The sequence below is a fragment of the Cynocephalus volans genome, chromosome 17 (genome assembly GCF_027409185.1).
Source record: "Cynocephalus volans isolate mCynVol1 chromosome 17, mCynVol1.pri, whole genome shotgun sequence".
NCBI classification, from domain to species: Eukaryota; Metazoa; Chordata; class Mammalia; order Dermoptera; family Cynocephalidae; genus Cynocephalus; species Cynocephalus volans.
The window spans coordinates 1,373,733-1,394,460 of NC_084476.1; the positions used below are offsets into that span (position 1 = coordinate 1,373,733).

General features: G+C 65.7%; 1 protein-coding gene across 1 annotated transcript; it reads left to right on the forward strand.

Annotated features, from left to right (window-relative positions):
- Positions 1-393: 393 nt before the first annotated feature.
- On the forward strand, positions 394-20,228 carry ABCA2 (ATP binding cassette subfamily A member 2). Its single transcript, XM_063081716.1, has 48 exons — positions 394-519; positions 4,424-4,517; positions 5,570-5,681; positions 5,766-5,929; positions 6,179-6,306; positions 6,490-6,600; positions 6,860-7,078; positions 7,446-7,843; positions 8,061-8,220; positions 8,933-9,061; positions 9,173-9,340; positions 9,412-9,508; positions 9,754-9,927; positions 10,198-10,300; positions 10,372-10,486; positions 10,576-10,766; positions 10,953-11,103; positions 11,191-11,395; positions 11,573-11,737; positions 11,837-12,017; positions 12,111-12,323; positions 12,429-12,625; positions 12,706-12,888; positions 13,123-13,307; positions 13,423-13,543; positions 13,817-14,053; positions 14,135-14,341; positions 14,576-14,678; positions 14,771-15,093; positions 15,167-15,380; positions 15,463-15,568; positions 15,661-15,772; positions 15,838-15,898; positions 15,985-16,159; positions 16,275-16,390; positions 16,471-16,618; positions 16,713-16,836; positions 16,964-17,096; positions 17,254-17,371; positions 17,465-17,643; positions 17,724-17,865; positions 17,936-18,070; positions 18,245-18,348; positions 18,417-18,509; positions 18,596-18,698; positions 18,772-18,909; positions 18,988-19,194; positions 19,440-20,228. The coding sequence occupies exons 1-48, from the start codon at positions 454-456 to the stop codon at positions 19,473-19,475; spliced, it is 7,344 nt and encodes a 2,447-aa protein (XP_062937786.1). The 5' UTR covers positions 394-453; the 3' UTR covers positions 19,476-20,228.
- The last annotated feature ends 500 nt before the right edge of the window (positions 20,229-20,728 follow it).

Genomic DNA, 20,728 nt, shown 5'->3' on the forward strand with positions numbered 1-20,728 from the left:
GGGCGCTATGCGGGAGTCCTCCAGCGGGGCGGGGGGCACAGGTCTGGAGCCCCTGGAGAGGGACGTGGAGCCGGAAGGTCCCCTGGCCCTGGAAGGGGGCGAGCCGGGGATCTAGGCTTAGATACGGACCCTGAGGGGCCTCGGGTGCGTCACTGCAGCGTCCCTGACCAGGAGGCCTCCCCGCGCCGGGGTTCGACTTCCCCAAGGGCCGGGCAGGGGTCTCGGCCCGGGGCGGGGCGGGCGCCCCCTGGCGGGCGCGGGGCGCGGGGCGCGGCGCCTTTAAGCGGGGGTGGCGGGCGCGCGGGCGCGGAGTCGCTGTCGCCGCGGCCGCCGGGGCGGAGCCAGCGCGGAGCCGGTCCCGGACGCCCGAGCGCCCCGCCCCCGCGCGGGCGATGCCGAGCGGCGCGCAGAGGAGCGGGCCGCGGCGCGGAGGCGGCGGAGCGCGGCCCGGCCATGGGCTTCCTGCACCAGCTGCAGCTGCTGCTCTGGAAGAACGTGACGCTCAAGCGCCGGAGCCCGGTGAGCCCACCCCGCGCGCTGAGTCACGGGCCGGCGCCCGCCGCATCCCGCTCTCCCGGACGCCGCCGCCGCGGGTCGGGGCAGGGGCCCCCAGGACTCTGGATCGCGGGACGCCCTGGTTCCCGGGACAGAGGGGTGGCCCCCGGGCCCCATCCAGCTCCGAGGCTCCGTGGTCCCTGGGCCCAGCCTCCCTCAAGCCCCTGCAGGAACCCTGTCCCTTTCCTCCCTCTGCCCTTGGAAGGGCGGCCTGACACCGAGCTTGGTCCCGGCCACCCCCACTGTCCCTCCCCCTCGCCCTCCTCTCCGTCCTCCCCCCTGCCCTTCAACCTCCTCCCCCTCGCCCCCCCCTCGCCCTCCTCCCCCTCCTCCTCCTCCCCCATCCCTTTCTTCCTCCCCTCGTCCCCCTCCTCCCCACCCCCCCTCCCCTCCTCCCCTCCTTTCCTTCCTCCCCCTCCTCCCCTCCCCACCCCTCCTCCCCTCCCCTCCTCCCCCCTCCCCTCCCCTCCTCCCCCTCCTCCCCTCCCCTCCTCCCCTCCCGTCCTCCCCTCCCCTCCTCCCCCTCCTCCTCTCCCCTCCTCCCCCTCCTCCTCTCCCCTCCTTTCCTTCCTCCCCCTCCCCCCTCCTCCCCTCCCCTCCTCCCCTCCCCTCCTCCCCTCCTCTCCTCCCCTCCTCTCCTCCCCTCCTCTCCTTCCTCCCCCTCCTCCCCGACCTCCTCCTCCTCGCCTTCCTGCTCCTCCTCATCCTCCTGCTCCTCCACCTACTTCTGGCACATTTACTAGTCCTTGCCTGTGCTATCACAAGGACCAAGAACGTCCTTTTTGTGCGGCTTTGGCCAGCCCAGGTCCCAGTACCCCTCTGTCCTTTGGGGGCCAGTTCTCCCTGAGGCTGATCCACCTGATTCCCTCCTGCACCCCGGCCGCCTCTGGGGCTGGGTCCTGCTGTTTGCAGCTGTGACCAGCAAGTTTCCCAGCACTCTGCCTGGGGCAGCCAGGGGGCCTAAGGGCACAGGACACAGCAGCTGTCAGGGACAGGAGTCCCAGGTGGGGAGCAGCGCTGGAGGCTGTGAATGTCAGGCCGGGCCCTCAGCTGGTCCTCTCTGCTCCTGCCCCGGAAGGGCAAGGGCAGCACCTGGGCCAGAGAGGCCTGGGCCAGCCTGGGTTTCTGAAAGGACCCTTCAGATTTTCCAGTGGGGCCCAGGGTAGGCGTGGGGCCTGAGGAGGAGGTGTCCCAAGGGCTGCACCAGCTCTGGCCTGTATTCTTCCTTGAGAAGGGCTTCCAAGTGCACAACGGGAAACCCGGGGCTGCAGGCAGGGTGGTGGCCATCATCACCATGGCTTGGCAGGACTGCCCTAGGCACCTGGCCCTGGCAGGGAGCCAGGGCTGGGTACACTCCCTTCCCAGGGCGCCTGGGGCTGGCTGGCATGGGGTTCTGTGGATCAGGCCTGCAGCCCTAGTATTGGGTCACTGGGGATGGCAGGGCGGGGCTGGGGGAGGAAGAGGGATTGGGATGTGGGCATGCATTACTATGGCCCCAGGTTCTTGTCAGAAAGGGCACCCCGAGGACCTGGGAGTAGTGGTGGCCCCTGCATCCATTGGGGACCCCAAGGCTCAGAAAAGGGAGCAATGGGTTGCGGGGGCACCTGGCAAGCAGGTGGGAGGTGTCCACTGTCCTACCCCCAAGAGCAGCTACCCCCTGCTATGTTGAGCTGCCCCCAGGATCTCTCTGGGCCCCCACCCTACGGAGCTCCTGGAGGCCGGTTAGGCCACATGGAAGTGCTGAGCCTGCAGCTGCGGTGGATGGGAAGCTCTTCCTCCAGGGAGGCTGGATCCTTGCGGGGCTTGAAACGTGGGGCCGGGGCTGGCTGGACAATGGCACACTCTGCTGGACCCCCACTTTCCTCGGAAGGGTTTTGGGTTTCGGCACTGGACTTCTGGGGCTGGGTGTGGTGGGCAAAGGTTTGCCCTACGTGCTGCATGCCATGGTGGGGCAGGGGTGCACCCTGTCGAAGCTCAGGGTCTGGAGGGTAGAAACTGAGGATATTTGCCCAGCTTGTTTCCTCCTCCCAAGCTCTGTGCCTCGGTTTCCCTGTCTGTAAGTGTGGCCTATCCCCTCTTAGTTAGCTGGATGTGGGTCTACCCTGGGGGTACAGGCTGCTCTTGGTAGAGGGACTGGATCATTGTCACTGAGTCTCTGGAGTGGGAGGCAACACACCACCCTTGGTTCTCTCCCCCAGACATGGGGCCTATAGAGGAAGAGCGGGCATCCAGAGTGGGCATCTAGGCCCTGGTACAAGTGGAGGCGCTGGGCAGGCCTTGAGGGACAGAGGTTTGGCCACCTGCAGGCTCTTGTGTGGGGTCCCCAGGTAGTGCTGGACCTGTGCAGCCTGCCTGTAACCAGATGCCCCTGTGGCTGCCTGCCCATGCACCAGCCAGGACTCTCCTCCTCCTCCCGGCAGCTGTTGCTATAGCGATAGGGGAGGCAGCCATGGCCTGTTGCAGCAGTTACTGTGTCAGAGGTGCCCGGTGGCAGGGCGGGTATGGGTGGGGCTGGCACTCCGGGCCGTGACCCGGCCTCTGGTGTAGCCACCTGCACAGGCAGCCACCCTTGCCATGGTTTGTGTGCCATGCACCCATCCCACAGCTCTGTGGGTGCCCACCATGCCTCCTCAGCTAGCCCTGGGCTCGTTCCGGGCTCGTTCCTGCCTCGGGGAGGGGGTGGAGGCTGGTACGGGCTGGGGCGGGCGTAGGGCGCAGACACACAGCATGGTGTTCCACACCACAGAGCTCTATTGTCAGGGCACAGTAAACACAGCAGCAGCTGCCCCACCCCAGGGGACCGGGGACTCGGGCCCTGGGCCTCACAAAGCACTGCTGAGTGGGGGCTCTGAAGTCTATTTTGGGGTGGGGGCAAGGATGCAGGAAACCTGGTGCCTCTGAGAAGATCCACGTGGTCTGAGCTGGTTGGGGTGGGAACATCCTCGGGCAAGGGAGGGGCAGGGCCCCTCTGTCCTTTGGGTCTCAGAGAGGCTGTTCTGCAGGGGGCTCCCCAGAAAGCAGCTGGCCCCAGCTCCTCCTCCTCTCTCCTCGAGCTGGGGGCAGGCGGCATGAACTGGTGAAGCTCTTCATCTTCCAGGTGAAAGTCAGAGCAGGTCCCACCAGGGCTCACCTTGGTGCACAGCCCTGAGCAGCAGGACCCATCCTGGGAAACCTAAGCTCCAAGGGCCGGGGCAGGCGTGGCTGCGCAAGGTCAGGGGGAGGAGCCAGGGCAGGAAGAGGTGCCTGTGCCTCAGCACCTGGGGGCTGTCAGACCCCTGACCGGGTCTTCCTGGAGACTCAGGATCCTGGGCTGAGGCCATGCCACCCCCGCACCAGGCCTCATCTCCTTAGGCCTTTGGTGGGGGCTCGGGGTGTGGCAGCAGTGGGGAGGAGGGTGATCCAGGGGAAGTGAGAGAGCGTGGGCAGGGGCAGAGACCTCACATGGCTCGGATGGCTTTCAAAATCCTGACCAGGCGGCCCTGCAGGTGGGGAGGGAGGGCCTGAGCTGGGCAGGGCTTTGGTCGGAGTGGACCTCAAGCTGGCCGATTTGTCCCTGCTGGCCCTGAAGCTCCTCTGAGGGGAGGTAACCCCAGCATGGCCAGCAGAACCTGGGCTGGGGGTTGGGAGACCTGGCTCACTTGGGCCAGACAAGACTCACCCTCTCGATGTCCTGAAGGGGGCTGAGACCTGTGCTGACCTCTGTGGCCCCCAGGGAGCGAATGGTCCTGGCTGAGCTGGGCTGGCCCTGTTAGGAGGTCAGAAGAGACTCGGGCCACCGCACATCTGTCCTGTCCAGCCCTGGGCAGGCCGGTGGCAGGAAGACTGGGCTGCCCCACGCAGGTGGCCTCACTTGGCCTGTTCTTTCCAGTGGGTCTTGGCCTTCGAGCTCTTTATCCCCCTGGTCCTCTTCTTTATCCTGCTGGGGCTGCGGCAGAAGAAGCCCACCATCTCTGTGAAGGAAGGTAAGGGCTGGCAGGCGCGGCCCGGGGCGCAGCCGGGGGGCGGGGAGGGGCAGGCCGCCCTCGCGGCCTCACAGGTGTCTGCACACATGTCCCTGCTCCCGTGACTCCCCAGGGCGTGGTCCAGGGCCATGCCTCCTGGCTGGGCCACGAAGGCCGTGGCTGGTGTGGTGGCCATGAGTGACGATGGTGCCTGTTCCTGGCGGGCCCGGGCTCACTGGTCTCCTCTGTTCTGTTTTGACCCACCCCTGTCCTGCATGGTCTCTGTCCTCCTCTTCGGCCCACGGCCTGCATGCAGTCTGTAAGTGAGCGGCTGCCTCCTTGTTGCTGGCCCAGGCGGCAGCCGCAGGATGGCCCAGGGGTCCTCCTGGTGCGGCTTGAGCGTCCCTCCCCGCTTGCATTAACACCTTTCTCAGGCCCCAGGAGTCCTGCAGAGCCCCGCCCGCTGTCAGGAGCAGCTGGCTCACAACTGGGGAAGGGCCAGGGCATCTGGGCCACAGCTGGTGCCCCGATACGGATGCTGGGCATCTCTCTGCCTGGCCATGCCTTGTAGGGGTGGGATGCCTGGGCTAGCCTGGCTGGGGCTGGGTCAGCTTGGCTGCTCTCCCTTCATACTCCTGTGGGCTCCTGCACTCACTCTGCTAACCAGTTGGCCAGAGAGGTTAGAGGTCACTGTGCAGTGGGGGCCCCATGTGCTCCCCTGGGCTCTATGGGGCAGTTCCACACCTGAATTTTTGGGGGGTGTGCCAGGGTATTTTGGCCCTGCACTGGCTGAAGGGAGAGGGATGCTCTGGGAGTCATGAGGAAGCAGTGGTGAGTGACCCTTTGACCTCTGACCTGCTGGAATTACTTGCACGGAACTCTTGTCCCGTGGCACAGCTGGGGACCAGGCGCTCTGTCCCCATCTTCTCCCTGAGGCTGCTTTTCCATCCTGACTTTCTCTAAATTTTTTCTCTTGGCTTCTGTCTCTCTCTCCTTTCTTGATTCCTCGCCCTCTTTCCCCCTTTCGTGTCCCCCCATCCTCCCACCCTCTCACCCATCCTGTCCCCCACCAGCCTTCTACACGGCAGCCCCCCTGACATCAGCCGGAATCCTGCCCGTCATGCAGTCGCTGTGCCCAGATGGCCAGCGCGATGAGTTTGGCTTCCTGCAGTATGCCAACTCCACGTGAGTGCCCCTCCCCCACCTCCGTGCAGCCCAGCCACCCCTCCCCCACCTCTTCCCAGCGGGTGACACACTGTGGTGATGCAGGGTCACGCAGCTGCTGGAGCGCCTCAACCGCGTGGTGGAGGAGGGCAACCTGTTCGACCAGGCACAGCCCAGCCTGGGCTTGGAGCTCGAGGCTCTGCGCCAGCACCTGGGGGCCCTTGGCTCAGGCCCGGGCACCTGGGAGAGCCACTCTGAGAGACCTGCAGGTGCGCCCTGACGCGGGGACGGTTGGGTGCCAAGGGCTTTGCAACCAACTGGGTTCCAACCCTGCTTTGTCACTCCATGCCACAGCCAGCTTCCCTCGACCCCGGGTCCCCTCCATCGCGGGAGGGCCCCGCCGAGTTTCCTGCCACAGTTCCCAAGCCCTGGTGCCAGGGGCTTGGCACTGAGCCTGTTCAGGGTGCCTTGGCCTGGGGTGGAGCTGGCCCCTCAGCCTTGTTTCCCTGCCCGTCCAGCCTTCTCCTTCTCTCTGGACTCGGTGGCCAGGGATCCCAGGGAGCTCTGGCGTTTCCTGATGCAGAACCTGTCGCTGCCCAACAGCACAGCCCAGGCCCTCCTGGCTGCCCGTGTGGACCCGCCCGAGGTGAGCTGGGCTGTGCTGCGTCAGCAATGCTCGTGTCTGCTGGTGGGTGCAGCGCCCTCCCCATACCCCCTGGTTGCGGCAGGGGTAGGGGGAAGCAGTGGCAGCTGGGCAGCATCAGGGCTCTGAGGAGGCCCCCAGCCAGGCTCTCGAGCCCCTGCCTGAGCCATACCCCTCTCCCCCCAGGTCTATCGCCTGCTCTTCGGCCCTTTGCCTGCTCTGGATTCAGAGTCAGGCCTCCCCAGGGGTCAGAAGCCCTGGGGCCGCCTGGGTAGCAATCCTCTACTACGGATGGAGGTGAGGGGGCCTATCGGTGGGGTGAGACCTGTGCTGCCCAGTGGGTGACAACGGGTACCCTTGACAATATGGAGCTCCTTCTGGGAGGACACTGAGGAGTTTGTGGCTGGCATCGGGAGGGGACTCAGGAGGGTGATGTGAGTGCTCCTCAGTATCGTAGAACCAGGCAGTCCCAGAGCTGGCACAGTGGGTGGTCTTCTCTTGTTTGGGGGCAGAGTCCCTGCCATGGCCCTGGCTGACCGCTGTGCCCCACCCCCAGGAGCTGCTGCTTGGTCCTGACCTCCTGGAAGAGCTCACATGTGCGCGGGGCTCCGAGGAATTGGGCCGGATCCTCACTGTGCCTGAGGGTCAGCAGGCAGCCCTGCAGGCCTACCAGGACGCTGTCTGCAGTGGGCAGGCTGCAGCTCGGACCCAGCGCTTCTCTGAGCTGGCCACTGAGCTCCGGGACCAGCTGGACGTGACCAAGATCGCCCAGCAGGTGAGGCCCTGCCTGCTAGTTGGCCAGCAGGCGCTCTGCCCGTGCTGGAGGAGGTGCTGGGACTACTCAGAGTTTTGGGGGGCTCCTGGCCCAGCCTGTGCCTGGGATGGTGCCTGTGGCTGGGTATCCAGTGCTCCCCAGTGATGCCATGATTCGCGTCCCTCGCCCCAGTCTGTATCTCCCAGCCCCTGGCCAGGGTTCTCCTTAGCCCCGGCTGCAGCCCCTCTTTCCCAGCTTGTAGTCCCTCTACTGGTGTCTTCCCTGTTCTACCCCTGATCTCATTCTCCCACCTGCCGGCCCCACCTCCTCACCAAGCCCATAGTCCTCCCTGTGCCTAAATTGGCCCACATGCTCTGTCTCCCCTCAGCTGGGCCTCGATGCCCCCAATGGCTCGGACTCCCGGCAGACGGCCCCACCCCCACGGAGGCTGCAGGCGCTCCTGGGGGACCTGCTGGACGCCCAGAAAGTTCTGCAGGATGTGGACGTCCTGTCGGCTCTGGCCCTGCTGCTGCCGCAGGGCGCTTGCACCGGCCGGGCCCCAGGATCCTCAGCCAGTGGCCCTAGTGGGGTGGCCAATAGCACTGGCACTGGGGCGGGGGCAGGTGCAGGTGCAGGTGCAGGTGCAGGCTCCAGCTCCAACGCCACAGCCGAGGAGAGCGCCCCGTCCGGTGCAGCCCCGGCCTCCCCAGACACACTGCAGGGCCAGTGCTCGGCCTTCGTGCAGCTCTGGGCGGGCCTGCAGCCCATCCTCTGTGGTAACAACCGGTAGGTCAGCGGCAGGGGGATGGAGGGCAGCGAGGAGGGCGGGGGGCATGGTCCTGACTCGGGGTCCCCACTCTCAAGGTCTTATTTGGCGCGATGCCCCCACCCTGAGGTTCCTCCCACTCCTGTGTCCCCACGCTGATGCCCTGCTCCCGCCCTGCAGGCGGCCCCCTCCCCCTCCCCAGACCCCCAGCTGCTGACACCCCGCCCCCCTCCCCAGCACCATAGAGCCCGAGGCGCTGCGGCGGGGCAACATGAGCTCCCTGGGCTTCACAAGCAAGGAGCAGCGGAACCTGGGCCTTCTGGTGCACCTCATGACCAGCAACCCCAAAATCCTATACGCACCAGCAGGCTCTGAAGCAGACCGTGTGATCCTCAAGGTGCTTGGGCTGTGCATGTCTCCCCGGGCAGGAGTGGCAGGTTCTGGTGCAGGGCTCTGCAGGCCTGGGACCCTTGGGCAGAGAGGTTCGGTGGAGTTGGCATGGGAAGGGTGCAGCTTCGTGCGGTACACAAGCCTGGTCAGCCTGGTCAGCCTGGTGCATCGGCCTTTGAGCTCTGACTTGACTTGGCAGGTGGGACCTGTGGGGTTCAGAGGTTCAAGGTGCAGAAACAGCCTCTTTCCCTCTAGGGAGCTTTTTGGTGCTGCCATGGGCATGCACTGGAGAGGCTGGTCTGGGCAGGGGCCAGAGAAGTGCTGGTAGAGGAGAGGGTGTGTCCAGAGACGGCTGAGCGGTTTGGGGCCCAGAGTCCTGGGAGTAAGGGATCCCTAGGATAATGGTGGTGGGACAGATAAGGGCCAAGCTCAAGAAACGCGTGGAGAGGGGCCCAACAGTGGTGCTGAGTAGGCACAGCCGGTGAGGTGGGGTGTCTGTGAGGCCGTGCTTTAGGGGAGCTCAGGGCAGGATGAGTTTCTGTGGGTGCTGCAGAAGGGCTGGGAGCCTCCAGGTGGCAGTTTGGCCAGAGCAAGGTTGGTGGTTGTTGGGGGTGGGCCAGTCTCTGGGGAGGTGAGGGAGAGGGGGACCCTGGGGGAGAACCCCACGCTGGCCTGGGTCCTTCCAGTTGCCCCATGCCCCGTACCCTCGCTCTTCGCAGGCCAACGAGACTTTTGCCTTTGTGGGCAATGTGACTCACTACGCCCAAGTCTGGCTCAACATCTCGGCCGAGATCCGCAGCTTCCTGGAGCAGGGCCGGCTACAGCAGCACCTGCGCTGGCTGCAGCAGGTGCTCCGGGTGCTGGGCTGGGCAGGTGGCTGAGGGTGGCATGGGGAGCCCATCTTGGCCCTGGGCTGCAGCAGGTGCTGGCCACCCTCTGAGCCGGCCCTCCACCCCCAGTATGTGGCAGAGCTGCGACTGCACCCCGAAGCCCTGAACCTGTCACTGGACGAGGTACCGCCAGCCCTGCGCCAGGACAACTTCTCTCTGCCCAATGGCACGGCCCTTCTGCAGCAGCTGGACACAATTGACAATGCGGCCTGCGGCTGGATCCAGTTCATGTCCAAGGTGGGGTGGGCGGGTGCTGCGGCCCCCCACGTGCATTCCCAGGGCCGACTCCAATGATGCCTCTCCCCCAGGTGAGCGTGGATATCTTCAAGGGCTTTCCCGACGAGGAGAGCATTGTCAACTACACACTCAACCAGGCCTACCAGGACAATGTCACCGTGTTTGCCAGTGAGCTGCCTGGTCCCTCTGCGGGTTGCCAGCACCCCTGCCTCCGCCTTGCTCCTCCCCTAGCCTCACCCCATCCCCCGTGCCCCGCAGCCGGGCTTCCCCGCAGCCCACCTCAGTGCCCTTACCCTCCCACTCCTGGGCCCCACCCTGGCCATGCCTCCCTCACTTGCCTGCTCTGGTCCCGCCCCCCAGCCCCACCTCCTTCCCTGCCCCACCCCTCGATCCCACCTGCCTTGGGTCCCCAGGTGTGATCTTCCAGACACGCAAGGACGGCTCCCTCCCACCCCACGTCCACTACAAGATCCGCCAGAACTCCAGCTTCACCGAGAAAACCAATGAGATCCGCCGGGCCTACTGGCGGCCGGGCCCCAACACGGGCGGGCGCCTCTATTTCCTCTACGGCTTCGTCTGGATCCAGGGTGAGGGTGGGCGCGGGCTGCGGGGCACTGGCCGTGGGGCGCTGGGCACGGGGCGTGGGGCACGGGGCGTGGGGCACGGGCACGGGGTGTGGGGCACGGGCGTGGGGCACGGGGCGCTGGGCACGGGCACGGGGGGTGGGGCATGGGGCGCTGGGCACGGGGAGTGGGGCACGGGGTGCTGGGCACGGGCACGGGGCGCTGGGCACTGGGCGCGGGGCTCGGGGCGTGGCACGCGGCGGGTGGCCAGCCCTGACGCGACCCTGCCTGCAGACATGATGGAGCGCGCCATCATCAACACCTTCGTGGAGCATGACGTGGTGGAGCCCGGCAACTACGTGCAGATGTTCCCGTACCCCTGCTACACGCGGGATGAGTGAGTGCCGCCCGCGGGGGGCGGGGGGCGGGAGCTCAGGCCAGGCCCCCTCACGTTGTCACCCACCCCAGCTTCCTGTTTGTCATCGAGCACATGATGCCCCTCTGCATGGTGATCTCCTGGGTCTACTCCGTGGCCATGACCATCCAGCACATCGTGGCCGAGAAGGAGCACCGCCTCAAGGAGGTGGGGGGCCCTGGGCAACACGGGCACCTGCTCCCGGGTTTCCTGGCACCCTGCCCCAAGGCCCCTAGCCCCTCGCCCACTGCCCGCAGGTGATGAAGACAATGGGCCTGAACAACGCCGTGCACTGGGTGGCCTGGTTCATCACGGGCTTCGTGCAGCTCTCCATCTCCGTGACAGCACTGACTGCCATTCTCAAGTATGGCCAGGTCCTCATGCACAGCCACGTGGTCATCATCTGGCTCTTCCTGGCCGTCTACGCTGTGGCCACCATCATGTTTTGGTGAGCACTGGCCGCAGGCTGGGGAGAGCCCTGTTCAGGCCCTGGCCGGGTGGGCCCACCTGCTGAGTCACACGCTCCCCTGGTGGCGGAAGGGTGTTCCTCGAGTTCACACCCCACTTGGAGCCCCGGGAGGCACCTGGCCACGGGTTGGGTGGCTGATGGCCATGTGGCCCCTGCCCACCCCAGCTTCCTGGTGTCCGTGCTGTACTCCAAGGCCAAGCTGGCCTCGGCCTGTGGCGGAATCATCTACTTTCTGAGCTACGTGCCCTACATGTACGTGGCGATCCGCGAGGAGGTGGCACACGATAAGATCACTGCCTTTGAGAAGTGCATTGCGGTGAGGGTCAAGGGCCGGCAGGGGCAGGTTGGGGCAAGGGGGGGGAGCATGCACTCTTCCTGTCGGCTGACACCTCTGTCCCCTCAGTCCCTGATGTCCACCACAGCCTTCGGCCTGGGCTCCAAGTACTTCGCATTGTATGAGGTGGCGGGCGTGGGCATCCAGTGGCACACGTTCAGCCAGTCACCCGTGGAGGGGGATGACTTTAACCTGCTCCTTGCTGTCACCATGCTGATGGTGGATGCAGTCGTCTATGGCGTGCTGACATGGTACATTGAAGCCGTGCACCCAGGTACTGGCCAGCCCTGTGGAGGAGCAGGGAAGAGGCAGGGGGACCCCAGACCGGGGGCAGGTACCTCTCTGGGCTTCCTCCTGAACACAGCCAGGAAGCTCCCTGGGTGGGCACATGGCCTGTGGGGGGGAGAGTCACCCCCAGGCCCTAGGTCAGCTTCCCCTCCCCAACTCCCAGGCATGTATGGGCTGCCCCGGCCCTGGTACTTCCCACTGCAGAAGTCCTACTGGCTGGGCAGTGGGCGGACAGAGGCCTGGGAGTGGAGCTGGCCCTGGGCACGTGCCCCCCGCCTCAGCATCATGGAGGAGGACCAGGCCTGTGCCATGGAGAGCCGGCGCTTTGGTGAGGCAGATGCCATTGGCTGGGCAGGTGCTGGGTTTGGGGAGCCTGGAGCGGCCTTGGCGCGGCCCCCCACCTTGCTAACCCACAGTCCTGGTGCAGAGGAGGCACGTGGCATGGAGGAGGAGCCCACCCACCTGCCCCTGGTTGTCTGTGTGGACAAGCTCACCAAGGTCTACAAGGACGACAAGAAACTGGCCTTGAACAAGCTGAGCCTAAACCTCTACGAGAACCAGGTGGTCTCCTTCCTAGGCCACAATGGGGCGGGCAAGACCACCACCATGTGAGTGTGTGGGGCAGGGCAGGAGTCCGTACCCAGCTGGGGCAGAGTGGGTCCCTGCAGGGGTATGGGTCGTGACCCCTCTGACCCACCCAGGTCAATCCTGACCGGCCTGTTCCCTCCGACGTCGGGTTCAGCCACCATCTATGGGCATGACATCCGCACAGAGATGGACGAGATCCGCAAGAACCTGGGCATGTGCCCACAGCACAACGTTCTCTTCGACCGGCTCACGGTGGAGGAGCATCTGTGGTTCTACTCACGGCTCAAGAGCATGGCCCAGGAGGAAATCCGCAAGGAGATGGACAAGTGGGCGGGGCGCGGGACAGGGCAGGGTGGGGCGCAGGGGCGGGGCGGGGGGCGGAGCTCAGGGACGGGGCTCTCTGGTTCCACGCCCTCCTGTCCCATGCCCAGGATGATTGAGGACCTGGAGCTGTCCAACAAGCGGCACTCGCTGGTGCAGACGCTGTCGGGCGGCATGAAGCGCAAGCTCTCTGTGGCCATCGCCTTTGTGGGCGGCTCCCGTGCCATCATCTTGGATGAGCCCACTGCTGGTGTGGACCCCTACGCTCGCCGCGCCATCTGGGACCTCATCCTGAAGTACAAGCCTGGTGAGCGGGCTGCTGCCCGGGTGCCGGTGGCACCTCCTCGACCCCCCACCTCTCTGACCCCGGATCCGTCCTCGCTCCAGGCCGTACCATTCTCCTGTCCACCCACCACATGGACGAGGCCGACCTTCTCGGGGACCGCATCGCCATCATCTCCCACGGGAAGCTCAAGTGCTGCGGCTCCCCTCTGTTCCTCAAGGGTGCCTACGGTGACGGGTACCGCCTCACGCTGGTCAAGCGGCCTGCAGAGCCCGGGGGACCCCAAGGTGTGTGCTGAGGCTGTGTGAGTTGGCCTCAGGCCACCCCTCCCCAGGATCCCCTACCCGAGACCCCAAAGTGGGGGCTAGGCCCTCACTGTCACCCCGTGGGCCCAGGATGCCTGGTTGGGTCTGGCCCACCCTCTCTCCATGTCCCCATCTTGACCCGGGTGGGTTCCCATTGAGGAACCCTCTTTCCCAGCTCTCAAGTGAATCCCCTCCGTATTCACCCTCCCCTCCCAGAGCCAGGGCTGGCATCCAGCCCCTCGGGTCGGGCCCCGCTGAGCAGCTGCTCCGAGCCCCATGTGTCCCAGTTCATCCGCAAGCACGTGGCCTCCTGTCTGCTGGTCTCAGACACGAGCACCGAGCTCTCCTACATCCTGCCCAGTGAGGCTGCCAAGAAGGGGGCCTTCGAGCGCCTCTTCCAGGTGAGATGGTGGAGCACGGGCAGGGGGCAGGGCTGGGGCACGGCTGGTGGGGGAGGTGGGCACACCCCTGTCCTGTGTGCCCACACTGCCTGTGGCCTCGTCTGCCCTTCCACAGGACCTGGAGCACAGTCTGGACGCACTGCACCTGAGCAGCTTTGGGCTCATGGACACGACGCTGGAGGAGGTGTTCCTGAAGGTGTCCGAGGAGGACCAGTCGCTAGAGAACAGCGAGGCTGGTGAGAGTGCGCCCATCCCGCCGGGTCTGACCTTAGGCCTGGGGCTTGTTACTCCTCCCTGGTCCATGGGGGCGGGATTCTTGGGTGGGCTTGAGGGGCTGGGACTCCGCAGGGTTAGGCAAGAGGCCTGGGTGGGCATGGTGGCCAGAGGTCCTGGACAGGTGCATGGGCCTGAGGGCTGGTGTCAGGATTAAGGAGCAGGAGTCCTGGGCCGACCTGGGAGGCAGCAGCCCTGAGCCCTCCCTCTTCCTCACGGGTCTCTCCACTGCACAGACGTGAAGGAGTCCAGGAAGGACGGGCTGCCTGGGGAGGAGGGCCTGATGTCTGGGGAGGGTCGAGCTGGCAACCTGGCCCAGTGCTCGGAGCTGGCCCAGTCTCAGGTATCTCTGCAGTCGGCATCCTCAGTGGGCTCTGCCCGTGGTGATGACGGAGCCAGCTATGCCGATGTCTACGGCGACTACCGCCCCCTCTTTGACAACCCTCAGGACCCTGACAATGTCAGCCTGCAAGGTGGGAGCACTGAGTGAGGCTGGGGGAGCCCAGAGGGTGGCTAGGGAGGCCCGCCCACTCAGCCCACACCTGTCTGCACAGAGGCTGAGGCAGAGGCCCTCTTGCGGGTCGGCCAGGGCAGCCGCAAGCTGGAGGGCTGGTGGCTGAAAGTGCGCCAGTTCCACGGGCTGTTGGTCAAGCGCTTCCACTGTGCCCGCCGCAACTCCAAAGCGCTCTTCTCCCAGATCCTGCTGCCTGCCTTCTTTGTCTGTGTGGCCATGACCGTGGCCTTGTCTGTTCCTGAAATCGGTAAGTTCACTTGTTCAGGTAGAGGTTGGCTCCACTCTGCTCCTGAGCCTCCTGGGGTATCCTCGCCCCCTCTGCGCCTTGGGCCACATCTGACATGTCTGGGCACACTTGGGGGCTCATCGGGAGTTCTGCCTCCTCAGCGTGGGCCCTCTGGCCATTAAGAACAGGTTCCCAAGGCTTGGGGGCCATTGGCAGGTGGTGGCACCTGCTCAGGGCTCCCTGCTCTCCCACCAGGTGACCTGCCCCCTCTGGTCCTGTCACCCTCCCAGTACCACAACTACACGCAGCCCCGTGGCAATTTCATCCCCTATGCCAACGAGGAACGCCGGGAGTACCGGTGAGGCTGCTGGGCAGGGCGGCTGCAGTAGGCGGGGGCCAGTGAGAGAGGGGAGATGGGTGGGGCCCACCTCACTCTGTTGGTACCCCCAGACTGCGGCTGTCACCCGATGCCAGCCCCCAGCAGCTCATGAGCACATTTCGGCTGCCATCTGGCGTGGGTGCCACCTGCGTGCTCAAGTCTCCTGCCAACGGCTCACTGGGGCCCACGCTGAACCTGAGCAGCGGAGAGTCACGCTTGCTGGCTGCACGGTTCTTCGACAGCATGTGCCTAGAGTCCTTCACACAGGGGCTGCCTCTGTCCAACTTTGTGCCACCCCCACCCTCACCCGCCCCATCCGACTCCCCCATGTCCCTGGAAGAGGACCTGCTGCAGGCCTGGAACACCTCCCTGCCGCCCACTGCTTCCGGGCCAGGTACCAACTCGTGGGGGCCCACTGGGAAGCATAGGCAGTGAGTGCCCTGTGTCACGTCACACTGTGCCCACAGACACATGGACGTCAGCGCCGTCCCTGCCCCGCCTGGTGCGGGAGCCCGTCCGCTGCACCTGCTCCATGCAGGGCACAGGCTTTTCCTGCCCTGGCAGTGTGGGCGGACACCCACCCCAGATGCGGGTGGTCACAGGCGACATCCTGACCGACATCACTGGCCACAACGTCTCCGAGTACCTGCTCTTCACGTCGGACCGCTTCCGGCTACACCGGTGAGCTGGATGGGAAGGGCTGTGGGGCAGAGCTGCTGGCCACTGCCCATCTGGCCTCACTTTCCTCCCACCTGCCTGCCAGGTATGGGGCCATTACCTTTGGCAATGTCCAGAAGTCCATTCCGGCTTCATTTGGCACTCGAGCCCCACCCATGGTGCGGAAGATCGCAGTGCGCAGGGCAGCCCAGGTGAGCACTGCAGGTCCCGGGGCTGTGTGGTCCAGCCCTTGCCTGAGGTCTGCAGTGACCCACGGGGCTTTTCTGTGTCCTTCCTTCTGCAGGTTTTCTACAACAACAAGGGCTACCACAGCATGCCCACCTACCTCAACAGCCTCAACAATGCCATCCTGCGCGCCAATCTGCCCAAGAGCAAGGGCAACCCGGCAGCCTACGGTGAGTGGGGGTGGGGCGGGGCTGGGCCCCAGCCTGAAGGCTGAGGTTGCCTTCCCTGTGTGCAGGCATCACCGTCACCAACCACCCCATGAACAAGACAAGCGCCAGCCTCTCCCTGGATTACCTGTACGTGCAGGCGGGACCGGGGGGGGGGGTGCGGCCCACTGCAGCACCTGAGCTCTGTGCAGGGCTGAGGGCCATCTCACCTCCAGGCTGCAGGGCACGGATGTGGTCATCGCCATCTTCATCATTGTGGCCATGTCCTTCGTGCCGGCCAGCTTCGTGGTCTTCCTCGTGGCCGAGAAATCCACCAAGGCCAAGCACCTGCAGTTCGTCAGCGGCTGCAACCCTGTCATTTACTGGCTGGCCAACTATGTGTGGGACATGGTGCGCCCTCCGCATGGCCCATGGGGTGCCCCAACAGCCCGGCCCCTCCCGTGCCCCATCCTCTGCCCCACTCCTCCCGTCCCTCACCTGCCACCTGCCGTCCCTGCTGCTGCAGCTCAATTACCTGGTCCCAGCCACCTGCTGTGTCATCATCCTGTTTGTGTTCGACCTGCCGGCCTACACGTCGCCCACCAACTTCCCCGCGGTGCTCTCTCTCTTCCTGCTCTATGGGTAAGGGGGAGCTGGTAGGGGGGCGGTCGCTGGCAGGTCGGGCACCCAGTGACTGCCACCGCCCCCCTGCCTGCCCCCAGGTGGTCCATCACGCCCATCATGTACCCAGCCTCCTTCTGGTTTGAGGTCCCCAGCTCGGCCTACGTGTTCCTTATCGTCATCAACCTCTTCATCGGCATCACGGCCACTGTGGCCACCTTCTTGCTGCAGCTCTTTGAGCACGATAAGGTGGGTCAGTGGGGCGGGGCCTGGGGGCATAGTGGGGCGAGGCCTGGCGGCAGGCCATGCAGAAACTGTGCCCATGACCCCTTTGACCCTCCAGGACCTGAAGGTTGTCAACAGTTACCTGAAAAGCTGTTTCCTCGTCTTCCCCAACTACAACCTGGGCCACGGGCTCATGGAGATGGCGTACAACGAGTACATCAATGAATACTACGCCAAGATTGGTGAGGGCGCGCCCCTGGGGGGTGGCATGGGCGCCTAGGAGGGGAGGTTGGAGGGGTCGTCCTAGCTCCAGAGACCCTGGGGGCTCCCCCAGGCCCCAGCATGGGCCCTGAGCTGGCTGCCCCACAGGCCAGTTTGACAAGATGAAGTCCCCGTTCGAGTGGGACATCGTCACACGGGGGCTAGTGGCCATGACGGTCGAGGGCTTCGTGGGCTTCTTCCTCACCATCATGTGCCAGTACAACTTCCTGCGGCAGCCACAGTGAGTGCGGGCGCAGGGTGATGGTGGGAGCCGATGGCCGGGCCAGGCACTGCCCTCCCTCCTGCCATGGCCACAGCAACAGGGGCAAGTGGGCGTTGGCCTGCATGGTGGCTGGGCTGGGTGGCCAGGCCAGGTACTGCCCACCGTGTCCCCCCAGGCGCATGCCTGTGTCCACCAAGCCTGTGGAGGATGACGTGGACGTGGCCAGCGAGCGGCAGCGAGTGCTTCGCGGGGACGCTGACAATGACATGGTCAAGATCGAGAACCTGACCAAGGTGCACCCTGGGCGTTTGGGGGAGTCGCCCGGGCAGGGGCGGGGCCCGGGCAGGCAGGGGCCGTCCTCTGACTGGGCCCGCCCCCTCGGCTAGGTGTACAAATCCCGGAAGATCGGCCGCATCCTGGCCGTGGACCGCCTGTGCCTGGGCGTACGTCCTGGCGAGTGCTTTGGCCTGCTGGGTGTCAACGGCGCGGGCAAGACCAGCACTTTCAAGATGCTGACTGGTGACGAGAGCACGACGGGAGGCGAGGCCTTCGTCAACGGGCACAGGTGTGGCGGGGCTCCGGAGTGGGTGGGGGCGACTGTGCCGCGCTCCCCCACCGCCGTGCTGACGGCCGCTGCGTCCCCAGCGTGCTCAAGGAGCTGCTCCAGGTGCAGCAGAGCCTGGGCTACTGCCCACAGTTCGACGCCCTGTTTGACGAGCTCACGGCCCGGGAACACCTGCAGCTGTACACACGGCTGCGCGGCATCCCCTGGAAGGACGAGGCCCGGGTGAGCGTCTGCAGGGGCAGGGGTGGAGCGCTGCTGTGGGCAGGCCTCTGACCGCTGCCCTCCCTGCCAGGTGGTGAAGTGGGCTCTGGAGAAGCTGGAGCTGACCAAGTACGCAGACAAGCCGGCGGGTACCTACAGCGGTGGCAACAAGAGGAAGCTGTCCACAGCCATTGCCCTCATTGGGTACCCTGCCTTCATCTTCCTGGTGAGCCCCAGGGGGTTGGGGGGTCGGGTACTCCACCCTTGTTTCCCTGGTGAGACCTGGATTGGGTCGGGGGTCCGGTTCCCAGCCTTCTTCTTGGTGAGCCCAGGTAGGGGTGGGCTGGTCGGGCCAGTTGGGGTGAGCCGGTCAGTAACTGAAGCTGGCACCCACCCACAGGACGAGCCCACCACAGGCATGGACCCCAAGGCCCGGCGCTTCCTCTGGAACCTCATTCTCGACCTCATCAAGACGGGGCGCTCAGTGGTGCTGACCTCTCACAGGTGTGTGCCCCCCGCCCCCCACTGCGCCCCGCCCCCTCTGGTGCCAGCCTGTGTGTGTCCGCCCGCAGCATGGAGGAATGCGAGGCACTGTGCACGCGGCTGGCCATCATGGTGAACGGACGTCTGCGCTGCCTGGGCAGCATCCAGCACCTGAAGAACCGGTGAGCTGGGGGGTCTGCGGCAGGCGGAGGGACGGGGGCTCTGGCTGGGCGGCATGGGGCTCCGGGCCATCAGCCTGTCCTACCAGGTTTGGAGATGGCTACATGATCACGGTGCGGACCAAGAGCAGCCAGAACGTGAAGGATGTGGTGCGATTCTTCAACCGGAACTTCCCTGAGGCCATGCTCAAGGTGGGCGAGTCCTGAGCACAGCTGGGGGTGGTAGGCACTGCCCCGGTGGCCTCTGACTTCCCTGCTCCCCCAGGAGCGGCACCACACAAAGGTTCAGTACCAGCTGAAGTCGGAGCACATCTCGCTGGCCCAGGTGTTCAGCAAGATGGAGCAGGTCGTGGGCGTTCTGGGCATCGAGGACTACTCGGTCAGCCAGACCACACTGGACAACGTGAGTGCCCTGGCCGGGGGCACCTTGCCCATCTGGGTCCACCCCACCCACCCGCCTGCCCCTGCCCCCGCCCCCCAGGTGTTCGTGAACTTCGCCAAGAAGCAGAGTGACAACCTGGAGCAGCAGGAAACGGAGCCACCCTCAGCCCTGCAGTCCCCCCTTGGCCGCCTGCTCAGCCTGCTCCGGCCCCGGACCACCCCCACCGAGCTCCGGGCACTTGTGGCAGATGAGCCTGAGGACCTGGACACGGAGGACGAGGGTCTCATCAGCTTTGAGGAGGAGCGGGTAAGCAGCTGCCCCATCGTGGCTGCCCAGGGCTCTGCAGGGTTGGGGAGGCCAGGCCAGCTCTGCCTGGTGCTGCCAGGCTGCCCCGAGGGTCTCAGGGTCCAGAGTGGGGGCGGGGGTAGAGACTGGGAGAGGCCAGCCCTGGGGGGGCATGGCAGAGGGAGGGTCCAGCGTGAGGGCCCCCAGCCACCCCTGGGGATGCTGGAGGATGCCTTTCCAAGCCCGGCCTGTCTGCTGTCCACCAGGCCCAGCTTTCCTTCAACACGGACACACTCTGCTGACCACCAGGAGCTGGGTCAGGGACTCGACTGTTGGGACAGAAGTCAGACAGTGGCCGAGGCCTCACCCCTTGTCCCCCAGTGCCCACCTGCCAGGCCTTGGAGTGGGAGGTTCAGGACCAAGGGGCTTCTCCCGCCCAGCACCCACCCTCGGCCCTGCCCTGCGGCCACTGCGGCCACCCTCCCAAGTGTGCCAAAGGCTGGCCCGGCCCTGGGCTGCGCACCCCCTCACCCCCCTTTGCCTTAAAGCCTTGGGGTCTGGCCTGGCCCCTTTCCCTTGCCCAGCTCCGTCCCCCCACCCAAGGTGACGCAGGTTATACCGGGTACTGCCTGCCTCTTCTCCTGCAGTGGCCCTGAGCCTGGCCAGGCCGGGCCTCCCGAGCTGGCTTTTCTCTTACCCTGACGCGGGCTGCCGCAGGGCCCAGGGCTGTGGGGCGGGGGCTGGCCCAGTTCTACCCCCAGGCTAGGTCAGTTCTGCCTATTTATTTTGCTTTAAGGAAAAGCTTCCCTCACCCTGTCTTCCTGGAGGAAGGGGCCAGTCACAGGAAGCAGGGAGGTGGGCCGCGAAGGGGTGGCTGGCGGGTCCCAGGAGTGGAGAAGCTGGCCCTCCTGCCAGGCGAGGGGCCAGACCCTGTCCTCCCACCTCCAGCTGCCATTGCTCTCCCACCCAGCTTGGCCCCCTGCCCACCCACCCACCTGGGAGCTGGACCTGTACATAGCGCACAGATGTTTGTTGTTAATAAATTTTAAAAGAAATCTGTGGGAGCCTGCATGTGCGGGGTGGGGTGCTGGAGACGGAGGTGGGCCCGCCGGGCTGGGTGAACACCGCCCTTATTGCTGCGCCCCATCTGGAATGAACGGGCTGCGCTGGGAGCTGCCCTGCCCGGGCCCAGGTGTGAGGAGGGCGGCTGGGTCAGCCTGGAGGAAGGGGCTCCCCACCCCTCACCACCCCCAGAGCCTGGACCCCGGTCTGGAGGCCGGTCCTGCGTGGGCTTCTCAGTGGGGGCTGTGCTGGTGTTGCTGCCCAGCACTGATGGGCTGGCGGCTGCCAAGCCAGGCCCACTGTGGGGGCCTCTGCTCCTCCTCCCGGGCCTCTCCCCCATCCCACCTGAGCCTCTGTGGCACCTGGACATTTTCTGGGCCCAGTGTCCAGGCAGGGCCGTAATAGCACATTCTAGGCTGTCTCCATTTCGTGGGGGATTGGTGTGGGGAGGGCTTCCAGGAGAGACGACTCCACGTGGAGACAGATCCGGGTG

Excerpts from the sequence above, each read along its gene's own strand:
- ABCA2 (XM_063081716.1), top strand. The coding sequence starts at position 454 with ATGGGCTTCCTGCACCAGCTGCAGCTGCTGCTCTGGAAGAACGTGACG. Across the intron at positions 10,487-10,575 it reads AGGAGCACCGCCTCAAGGAG|GTGATGAAGACAATGGGCCT; the intron begins GTGGGGGGCCCT and ends CACTGCCCGCAG. Across the intron at positions 18,071-18,244 it reads ACCCTGCCTTCATCTTCCTG|GACGAGCCCACCACAGGCAT; the intron begins GTGAGCCCCAGG and ends ACCCACCCACAG.